The sequence below is a fragment of the Agelaius tricolor genome, unplaced genomic scaffold (assembly GCF_023055355.1).
Source record: "Agelaius tricolor isolate 1412-34295 unplaced genomic scaffold, bAgeTri1.0.p SCAF_9, whole genome shotgun sequence".
Classification (NCBI taxonomy): Eukaryota; Metazoa; Chordata; class Aves; order Passeriformes; family Icteridae; genus Agelaius; species Agelaius tricolor.
In genome coordinates this window covers 30,097,871-30,109,775 of record NW_027269269.1, presented here as the reverse complement: position 1 = coordinate 30,109,775, position 11,905 = coordinate 30,097,871, and the positions used below count along the sequence as shown (strand labels likewise).

General features: G+C 38.9%; 1 protein-coding gene across 1 annotated transcript; it reads left to right on the top strand.

Moving 5' to 3' along the window:
- Positions 1-1,630: 1,630 nt before the first annotated feature.
- Positions 1,631-11,451, top strand: CUNH3orf85 (chromosome unknown C3orf85 homolog). Its single transcript, XM_071433925.1, has 4 exons — positions 1,631-1,679; positions 9,159-9,307; positions 9,501-9,586; positions 11,352-11,451. The coding sequence occupies exons 1-4, from the start codon at positions 1,631-1,633 to the stop codon at positions 11,449-11,451; spliced, it is 384 nt and encodes a 127-aa protein (XP_071290026.1).
- The last annotated feature ends 454 nt before the right edge of the window (positions 11,452-11,905 follow it).

The following is an 11,905-nucleotide window of genomic DNA, read 5'->3' as shown; positions in this document are numbered from 1 at the left end:
CTTTGTCTCTTGGCAGAGCTGGGGCTACCATCCTCAAGAGAGTCCTTAAACAGGCAATACTGGCTCATAGTCCAGGGTTATCCTCCAAGCTGGGTCCTATCGAAGTTATGGTGACAGGACGGAATCCGGCTCTGGTCAAGAATGGGTGACTTAGTCTGGTTCTGGTGGGTTAAAGTCAAAGTTTATATGCTGGTTTGTTGTTTTGAGAGGGTTCATACAATTGTCACAGCCTCTCATTTGAATTCAGTCCAGGTGCAAGGCCTCCTGGGAGCAGGGGGGCAGGGGAAGTGGTTCCCAATGCGAATGGATACAAATCCGGGGTGAGATGGAAAGGGGTACATAGGCAGAGTATGAGGGGAGAGATACAAATACAGGGTAAAATGGTAACATTTAACAACGGCAACTAAAAGCAAGTCCTAGAACTCTTAACATTCAATGTTTAACAACAGACCAACACTTCAAATTAAGACTTTATCAACTTCACTAACGTCAACTACCAATTACTACTCTGAAAAAGAGCTCTCATCTCCAGGATTTCGTTCCTCACAGTTTTTAAATTTTCAAAGTGAGCAGTTGTCTCTCACAATAGTGTGCCCTCCTACCCACCTGTGTGCAATAAAAAACTATTAGGCTTTGTAACTACATAACTCGATGTTCTTTTGCTTCCCAGCAAACCTTTACTCCATGCACTCTCTAGACTGGATAGTGGATATGAGGATGAAGCACTACTGCCCATCAGCAGGGAGCCTGGTCCCTGACCTGTAACGTCAGCAGGGTCTGATTACCTGACGTGAAGACCTCAGAGTACACACCAGCCTGTGCTGATGGACTGCAGATCTAAGCGTGCCAACACATGACAGAGCTCAGCTTTGCTCTGCTCTCATATCGTTGGTGTAGGTGAGCTTACAAAGATAAACTGCTCTGCAGTACAACTGCTGCTGCCAACAGGTGAGTTGTGTATAAAAGGCAACAACTAACTAGATGGGTGGGAAAGGTAAGGCAGCATGAACTCATAGTGTCCCACATTACAGAGTCCTTACATCAGCAGGAAGCAACAAGACACCCTGGGACTTCTGCCTGGCTCAGGTCAGAAACCAAATTTCTTCCCTCCTTCCCTGCTCTGTGCTTTTTTTAGTCAATTTTATTATAGCTTTATTTCTTTAACCCAAGCAGTATGCAGCTGAAATATATGGCATACTCTGGCACTGCTCTCAGAGCAGGTGGACTCAAACACCATCTGTATTCACACCAAACTATAAACTGCTTGTGCCTATCACCAGGATGAGGGGGAAAATAGTCATGCAAAAGACTGATTGACTGAAGTTTACCTGTTTAATGCTCATAGAACAAGCCTGTTGTGCTATTTTGCATCATAAAACTTACAAAGAAGTAAATCCATTCATACAATAATGCAGCCATTATGGCTCATTAGAGGCTCAGCTTGCAAAGTCCAAAGTGTACAAACAGGCATATATAGGACAAATCTGAACTAAGCATTGTACCCTGCCCTCTGCCTGAACCAACCCCTTACACGTATCCGGTAAATGATTTATAAACCTAAAGATAGCAAACTATAAAAATGCATCACTCTCTTCACTTTGCAAACCAAACCCTTTCTGAATAATTTGCCATGGCTCGGAAAATGTTTCAAATTTTGGTGTCTGCTCTGCTGTTTACTGGTAAGTGCTTGGCATCCTATCTCATGTCATTCTCTTCATGCTTGTTAAATAGTCAGCTGGCAAAAAATCCTGTGTTACCACCAGAACAGCACCAATGGAAGAGAATTAACTGGAAATCACTGCAGCAGGGACATACAGGAGAGTGGGTGCTGCAAGAGAGAGTACTGCAAGATTGCATGGAACATTCTGTGAAATATAGTTTGATTCTGCTCCTCGTGACTACTTTTGAGCTTTTCACTGCTCATGTATAAGTAAGAAGGATGCATTTCTGACTGAAAGGCATTCTTACAGGATGATTTCCTGAACTGTTAAAATTGTAAAAAGAGCTTGATGCTGTTCCTACAAAATCTTCTTTAAATATTATTCTTATCTCAACATTTATTGTTTGTAGGAAACAATCTCACATGCGTTTATAAGGACCCAAAATAATCTATTTCACAAGAGATTTCTGGAATACCTGGCTTGAATTTCTTAAGGAGACTGACTGATTGTTTTAAAGCACTTGGGCTGTCTGGATGCTGATCCTTCACAGCACTGAGTAACCAGAGCATCTACAATCAAGACTCAACCTGTAACACTTGGATCAGAGGGAAAATGGATGGGGCAGGGCTACTACATGCTCTTCCCAAAGCAGCACACGCTGGTACAGTCAACGATCAGTGATGCACGTGCTGCAGGATTAATTTGTTTCTCACAAAATTAGAACAAACCAGGCAGGCAGTAAGTGACAGCTGACTTCCCAAGTGATTGCCTGCATCTTGACAAGATGGTCTATCCACATGCATGCATTAAAAGCATTTCTTAGATTTGAGTGCTCCAATACACATGCAGTAAACACATGATGTGAGTAGCTAAGGCAGAATGAGGGAGACAATGATTAATTGTGGATTACTGAAAAATGTTTTGTAAATTGGGACCACAGTAAGGTATAATCTCTCTCATGGTTTTAATTCACTTCCATGCCATATGAACCTGAGTTTTGGCTGCAGTGAGGCTCTGTAGGGAAATAAGGAGATGGAAAGGGACTTTGTCTCTTCGGCAAGTTTGAGCTCACCTATAAACCTTTTCCCCTTATTTGTCCTTCCTGATCTGCAGTTGAACTGGTACAATTCCTGAGTATTGCCTATCTTCTTGAACTTCACCTCCTTTCCATTGAAGGCCATTTATAGCACAAACAGTGTCACCAAGGCCAAGCTGGGAGTGCAGCAGCTTGCAGCCCCTCCTTTTGGAAGACTTTACTTTCATCTCTTTTATGTCTCTTGTCTTGTTTACCCTCTTTTTCAGGTTTCTATTCTTCAAAATACATGCAGAACTACTTATTACTATTTTTAATGAGCTGTTAAAATTTAATTGATCACAGTCAGTTCAGTTTTTCATTAATTGTAGGTCCTTTCAGCAACAGTGAAGGTGGTAGTGAAGTAAAATAGAGACTATAAGACTGTTGTGAGAATCTTATTTTTCTTCATGCCCTCAATTCAGCTGCTATAAATCACTCCTCATAGTAAACCATCGTCACAGCACTTGGAATAGGCTCTCTGGACCTTTTGCTTTAGCTTCTGGAGAGTAGCTGCAAGGGATGAGGTAGGAGTGTCAGTGATGTCTTGGCACTGAGATAAATGCTGAAGTCTCTCAGTGACATCCCAGTGATGTCTTGGCACTGAGATAAATGCTGAAGTCTCTCAGTTGTCTGATGGGGGTTTTTTGCCACAAATGGATGTAGAAAGGAAATCTCAACAGGACCCACTGAGTGGACCAATGGACTGGTGCTTTTTCTAATACTTTGCTGCAGTGGAAGTAGCTCCTTCCCTAGGATTATCTAGGATTTTTGCCAAATTGCCTTGCTATTTACCCATGCTGGCAACTTTCCTGACCCCTGGCATCATCACACATATTGAATATGTTCAATAGCTAAATCTGCATTAAGTGTCTGTAACTTCTCTCTGCCTTTGCTGATGAGGGAATGAGGCTGATGCTATAGCTCTAAGGATTGTTAATGACATCTCTTGAACCAGAGAGCTCTTTGTGTTCTTGAAATTAGGAATTGTCAAAGAATAAAATCTATTTTACTTGAAGCTTGAAAAAGAAACAGATAAGGCCAAAATTTCAAAGACTGGATGATATAGAAAGAGTTGAAGCACTTAATCAGTGACTTTAACTCTTGCTGTCAACAGATATTAGCAAATCTGACTAATTTAATTCTATTCTAAGGCTTGTTACCATCCAAACACTCCAGAATACAAAGCCTATGTACATGTGGGAGGATGGATTGTAGGAGAATAGAGATAGTGCTGAAGGCAATCTCATCCCTGAGGAGCTGCAGCTGTACTAATTACTAAAGAGTAGAAACAGGCCTGCCCTTAATAGGTCACAGCTATGTCCAGTAAGGATGGGTGTTATAAAAAAGCGGGTTAGGATTTTGTTGGCTCTGCTGTGCAGAGTAGTAAGGGAAAGGCAGTTGTGTAAGGGACAGGAAGGAGTTAACTGGCTGTGCAAGAAGGGAGAGTAAAGGAGTCACTGTTGTGAGGAGCTGCCCATGGGAACTCAAAGAGAGAAGGTCTGAAAGTTTTGTAGTAAGATGATAAACTGATAGTGACAGTCAGATTGGTTCCAAGCACTGAGGCCAACAATTGATGGCCCATATGGGGGTGAGTCCTGAGATGTACATACAAACATTTTAAAAAATAATTTGAAAAGCAATGTGCAGGTGTTAGACATTAATACAATTATACTTTTCAACTGAAAAAAAAGTGATATCTGGGCCAGAGTTGGCCTGCAGAATCCACAAGTCTGTCTTTGCTGAAATCCAACCACTTTCTGCAGTGTACTGACAGATGTCTAGATTTCCATGGAATGCCCCATAATCTAGAGAAATATTTGAGTGAGGAGAGAAGCAGCTGCTGCATCATTCTTTTCAGCTGTTGCACTGTGGTATTCCGAGTCCTCAGACGGAGTTCTGTGGTCTGACTTTGTGAACTTAGATTTAGAAAGTCAGATAGCTGAAACATGGTGGGGAGGTGGTCTGTTCTAGCTCGTTCTAGTCTTAGGAAACACAGGTGAGCTGCAGACTTGATTTACTTTTCAAAGTTCCTAACACGTCAGCACCTGCCACCTCAGCAAGGTTGAAGTTTAGCTCTGTCCAAGTTTAGCCTCTGTCCAAGCTCTGTCCTAAAGAGCTGATAAGACTGGCAGCCTTACCTCCATGAGCTGAGATTTTGACCAGTCACCACAGCCAATAATAAGAAGAGTTATTAGACCTAAAGGAAAGGAGCCAGAGCAATTGCCAAATTTTGACATTTAAATTACATTGATATTAACTTAAGCAATATGTTTTCAAGTTGTCAGAAACTTGCAAGTCTTCAGAAACTAGGAAAAAACAGTTGTGTGCACAGAGAGTGTTTGAAGTGCTGCTAAATAATTGTCAGGTTTTTTATAAATATCACAACAAATCAGAGATAAAGCACTTTTCCCTTTAGATGTAGATGCACACCAGAGGTAAATTTTGGTCCTAAGCCTAGAGATTGCTCCTTACCACCTATAAAATAGTGCTGATCTGGAGAAAACAAACAGGCTTTGGGGTAGAGAGTGGAAGAAGAAGTGCATCCTGTACTAAGGCAAGCTTGAAGATTTGTCTTCTTATCATTAAACTCTGCCATTAGATGTGCAAATTGTGGCCCGCCTGTTCTTCCCAGACTACTAAGTGTACAATGGCTCTTGCTACTTAACTTCTACAAAAGAAAATTTATATCAATTAAAAAGGTCCCTTAGCAGACAAATCTGTCAAAACTTAATCCCATACTCACCTTTTTGATTGTGTGATGAAGTGGATCACTGCACATTCAGCTGACAGAAAAAGATGTCTTCCTGGGAAGATTTTGTGGCTGCACCCAGCTGAGTATGTTGCTGTCTAGAAATCTATCCTTGTAAAGAGAAATATGCTTCCATTCAAGTCTAGGTTGAAGAGATTTTAAAGCACAGTAATTTAAAATGTATTCAGGTTGATTTTCTATTTTGAGTGCGGTTTGCTGTGATATTTTTTATTATTACTTTGACATTCCAAGATACTTGATATGCCTTTTCATAATCAGGCTTTTGTCATTGGTTTGGTTTTTCTTTTTTATATACTCAATGCTGGATTAAGTGCACATTTGGTTTTTTGACAAAGATGGCAAGGTTGTATCACCATCTCTCCTCAATTTCAGTCTCAGATCATAGTAATCCAAAATTAGATGCTCAGAAGGCATAGTAGCAATAATGACTACTAACAGTTTTCCCTCTGGACAATGTCTTTAGGGGCACAGGATAGACAAAACGATCTGCTGAATGCAATAATTACATGAGCTAAGCATCTGCTTGTTAAAAACAGCCAATTTTTTTGTATAATTTGCTTTTCATGTGAGAACACTGAGTGAATCTTCAGGAGATGATGAAAGGAAACACTCTAACTGGTAACAGCTGACCTAACCTCAGCAATAGTTCACCCACTACACATGTTCCTCCTATTTTCCCACTGGGACATTTATATCTAAAAGTACTTTTCAAATCACGTATTTATCTTAGAGAGGAAAACAGTATTGAATAATAATAAGAAAACACAAATAAAAAAATACATGTCTGGCTGCTCTTCATGGTGAGTTAACTGTTTCAGTACAACTCAAAGTTCTTTATTTTTTGCAGCTCAACTTTATGCACTATGAGCCATTTACCCACTTGCTCCTAACTCCCTCTAGTCTCACATCAGATGCTCTGAAATTCCAATCTCCTGGTTTGTATGCTAATCTTCTACAAGATGCAGTCCTTCAGGAATACTGTGTTTATAAAGCAAATCCTTCAAGATTTTATTAAGCTATTCAAAAGGAGGAGGAAAATTACACCCAAGCAAATTGAGTTCATTTGATGAAAACTCTACATTGTATTCAGAGGGGCTACTCAGATGGAGACAGCTGGTGTGATGACCCCAGGTCTACATTAGAGCTAAGTGAAGACCTTTCTCTGAGCTCTGCCAGAGCACAAGCAAATGTGCAGCCACACTGAAAGACCAACAGGGCTGATTCTGGTTATGCTAGAAATCTCACTGGAGTTTTTCCAGAGGTAAATGAAGTTTTCCATGTTCAGAGACTTGCTGTGATCTTTACAGCAAGACAAAGAGAGAATGAGATAAGCCTAAAGGATTAGGTCATATATAAAGGCTCTTACCTGATTTTCTCTTGGTACTTCTGCCTTTTTGGAGTGCCCCAGCAGCTGGGGACAAGTTCTGCAGAGACAGCTCCCAGGAAATGAAATAGCAGCTAGAAAAGAATAAGAACTGGGTGTCAGCATTGACAAGAGAAGCCAAGAGCAGTGCTGGCATACCTACCTCTCCTCAGAGCAGGCAAGTGCACTTCAATCTAAGTGAATACTTAGCCTAGTTAGGGGTGGCATTTCTCGTTGGATACAGAAGCAGCCAGAGGAGGCTATCTATTAAAAATTGACATATAATACCCTGAAGATGCAGCTCTCTGCACCACAGTAGCTAAGATAACGCCTCACTGTCCCACCAGTGGAATGTCGAGATCATTTTTGAAGATGCTGGCAGCAAGAAGAAAACCTACAAGAAGCAGAGCTGCTTAATGTCCTTTTTTTTTTCCAGCTTATTTCAAATTTGGAGGGCCAGAGCACATATTGGTGATAAAATGTAATGTTTAATGGCCCTTACTAACTATATGTACATTTAAAGAAAATGGAAGCCTTTTAACGAGTCAATTTCTGATCCCAGTTCAGTTATTTCAGTCCAGAAATGTAATCATGAGCTTACAAAATATTTAATACAAAAAAAACCACCCCAAATTCCCTAAAGAGAAATTAACAGCTCAGAGATTTTTCTATTGGAAAATAGTAAATTGCCAGAGGAATGTTGAAATTTGGTACAAGCTTAGTTTTCTCTTGTGCAGCTCTAGAATACAAGTATAGCAGCTTAATAGACATAGGTGTGAAATATCTTCTTTCCCAGCCTTCCACCAAATGTCTGAACTTACTTTTTTTCATGGAGTTGGTAACATTTTTGAAGATGGTATTCCTTGAAAACTCCCTACCCTAAAACTTCTACCTCCACTTTATGATTATAGTAACTTGGAATATGAAGAAACTGAAGTAGCAAGGAACTACTGGGACTGTGATTGCTTGCTAAGTAACTTTTCTAATGTACTAATTGATGTCTATATTAAGAGCAAAGATTACAACTATCCTCACTTTTTTTTTGTTCATTACTCTATAACCAAACTCTTTCTCATCTTTTTTTTAAACATTTTTGGCACTGAAAAGAAACAAAGTGAAAGGGAGCAGCAAACACTCTAGCTCACATATCTTCTACCTATATGAATTCAGCAAACATTTTCTTCTATTTAAAAATCTAAAAAGCAACAATATTGTGGATGATCAGGAAAGCCAGCAATAATTACAAGTGAGCTGAATTCAACTGAAATTGCATATGAAAGCAAACATTTGATACTCCCAGTTAGATTTTCCCCCTAGAAATTCAGGAATCAGGGGATAGGAGAGCTGTGAGTGAGGTTATAGATTGCCCTGCTGAGCTCCTACTCTAAGACATATTAGAAAACGGTTGAAGTTCTTGGCCCATGTGTTCCAAGTATGTGCAGGTTACTCACAAGTGTCCATTTAAACCCACTTGACTAAATTGGAGTACAGCTGTTTACAGACACTGGCCTCAGCTCAGTTGATGGATCTGAGCTCCATCTTAATCAGTGGTTCATTAAAAATTGTGTGATTTGGACTGACATGCTATTTTGGACTCTTTTAGCCCCAAATTAATTTATGTCTCAAAATTAATATATGTCTCAAACACTCGAGACTAAAAAGAAAAGGTTTTTTTTCTGTACCAGGACCTTTCATGTGAAGCTAAAGAGGAATTCTGACCTTTGTCTTGTGAAGAACATTTTTTTCAAGATCTGTAAGGACTCCTTCTGCATCTATGGTGACCTCAGAAGCTATCTGAAGCAATGCAATAACAAGATTAGAAGTGCAATATCTTCTGTTCGGAAAGTAATTTCCAAGCATGCAGTTTCTATGTTGATACTAATGAGAGTAAATATCACATATAAACCAGGAGGTTCAGAAACCATAGATACATTCATAGGTAGGGTTTGTGTTATTTTAAAAAAACTTTAAGCTCTCAGCACACCTGAGACTAATGCAATTATAGTCTAAGAGGATTTTTGTAACAAAATTTTGCATTAAAAATAAATTAGTTCCTTAATTAAGTTGTGACTTTATTTACTTCAGATTCAACAGCAAAATAATGATTTAGAACATTTGTTTTGTTAACTTCAGGCCTAAAAAGAAATCTTCTTTCTGGGAATCTAAGGTAGGACCACCTCCGATTTTTATTAAATAAACTACAGATTCAAAACCATGTTCTATGGATATAAGCATATTATTGAAGTGCACATTCTAACATATTTTTGTGATATTACAAATATTTGTCAGCTTCTGTTTCGAGTGTCCTTGGAGCACCCTTTCTGACAGAAGAATCAGCGAATCAATTCATGCGGCTCAAACGACACGTACCATATTCTCCAAGCTACTGGGACTCAGGCAGCAGCCAGAGCACGTGGGCATACACTGTGGCTGAACAGGTATCTTCCTCATGCAGCTCCTACTGAGAAAAAGAAAGCATGGGTCTGGAATTAATGTGTAACATACATCCTTTGGGTCATGGGAGGAAATTTTTCTGATTTATCAACATGGGCAAGGCTGCTCAGTAGTCACAGAGAATATTTATTTAGTATTAAAGCTCAGAATATTCCTTTCTGTACTGATCTACTTCAGATTAGTGAAACATGGGCAGCTCTGAGGGAAACAGCCCAATACTACATGGACTTGGACCCTTATGCCTTCGATCCTTCGACAGCTGTGTTCGATGGGGTTTCTCAACAGCGCATTTCATAGACTCGGAGCCTGTGTGTACCTAAGTAAGTAAAACTGGCCCCTAAAAAACTGCTGACGATTTATAGTGTCATAACCTGACACAGTGAAAAACCCAATTGTATCTTGAAAAATTAAAGAAGATTTGTTTCTGCTATCCAAGTTTAATGGTTATTTAAATGCGGTCATTTTATTGTGGCAGAGTCTTTTTTAAGTATGTTTTGGAAAAGCTCATTAAGGGCTTAAAGAATATATATCCTTTTAAAAGTCCACAGAAACTAAACTGCTTCCTATAGAGTTGATTTAAAAAGCAGACAGAAAGCAATTCCTGAGGAGAAAAATAAAAGATAAAAAATGCCATCTATTTCAGTAACAAAACTATATTCAGTGTGGAATAAAATCTCAGCAGAACGAAACAGAGAATGAGACATAGCAGTTGGTAAAAGCAATATTTATAGATTGGAACAGGAGTACATGAAACGAAGTGTTGCAAACTGTCTCAGAGAAATTGTTAAGGATCGGACACATTTTTGGAACAAAATTTTTTTCAAATTTAGGGAGCAAGTACTAATGATTCAGTTGGACAAGCACAATACCCACATTATTCCTGTGGAGCACTTTTCCTGAGAAGATACTGCAGTCCTTAAAAATGGTAGAACTACAGGAGCAGGTAGAAGTAAAATTCTACAGTTTCAGTACTTAAAATAATTACTAAGACAGCAATCTGTCAGTCCGACTGAAACCACGAATAGGAAAATGGGTAAACTTCTAATATACTTTGAATTGAATATGCTTTGAATTTTATTGACTTGAAAGTACCTTTCTTTTTGAAAACATGTTTCATTTTGAAATGCTGCTTTTGAAAAGACCTTTTTTTTTTATAAGATAGGAATTTGACTTGGAGACTCAGAGTAAGCTTTCCAGGACGGTTCCACCTGAAAGGTGACACCAGTTTCACTTACTCTGAGCAGAAACAAAGTAGGAGAGAATAGCTAAAAGCTATAGTTTACTTTCCCTCCTGCTGAGGCTTCAGCTGAAGCCCTTGGGCAACTGGAAAGAAGCACCAGGTTATTCATTCACAATTTCTAATACTGATATGGGTGGATAGCAGCAGTCACTTCTGCCTTATGACAAATTTACCTGAAGACACTTTATTCAGTTTTCTGAAAAAAACCCACTGTCTTTCCCATCAGAAAAATTCCTGACAGAGGAAAGCCCTTTGTCTAATTACTGGTTGTGCATCGGTTTGCCTGATGGCTGTGATTGCAGCAGCTGCCAGGCAGACTCCAGGATGAGTTATGCCTCCAGAAAGATAATCCTAATGATTGTTGTATGACAGGATTAAAGCCACTTACATAAACACATTTGCAGGCACTCCCACTGAAATATGGTTATGATTTCAAAGCAAGGCTAGTTAACTCACAGACTGAAATAAACTTTCCAGTGCTAATGTGACAGGAATTGACATCTAGAGTTTTTGAGAAGCCATATAGTAGCAAAGAAGCATCAAGCTAGAAGTTACAAAGACCATTATGGAAAAGTAGAAGAATTCTTTCCAACCTTATTTTTCTTGATTAGTGATAGTTCTGAAATGGAAAGCCTATAAAACCTATGCAGGAATCTGGTTCAGGGGCTGTACTTCCAGAAGAAAACATTTGCAAAAGCTAGCAAATCTGAATACTAGAGCTGTTGATAGGATCTTTAATTAATTCTGTGATTTTTTTTTCTAAAAGTAATTTATTCCATCTTTTCTAGCAACAAAATCAGATCCTACATGGAGAATCTACAGCAGTCTGGGACTCACCTCCAGCAACAAGCTATTACATCCTACACATCCTGTATCTGGCCATGTTAGGATATGGCATGTTATGTATTTGGCATTATGTATTTGATAAGATGACTTTATCTCCTCCCACTTGGGTCTAAACCCAAAATTAACACACTAATTCTCTGTATAAATACTGCATATTTTATATTCATAAGTAGAACTGAGATGTAGGTCATGGTAAATTGAATACGTTGAAGAAAACAACCATGAACTTTTAGCAGGTTGGATTTAAAAATGTCTAGTGTTCAGGTAAAACATTCTTTTGACTAGACAATTGTTTGAAGACACACATTCCTGCTTCTGTGACTTAAAATGACGTTTTTATTTCTCAGTATTTTCCTTAAACATTAAATGTTTTTGAGAGGCAAATAAGAAATTAAAATTGGTTACTTTGGATGGAAAAGAGAAGTAGAGCACGTTTGCTTCAGGTATACCTCTGTAGTTCAAGTGCATTTCCATTTTTTCAAGTACTAGTAGTAGG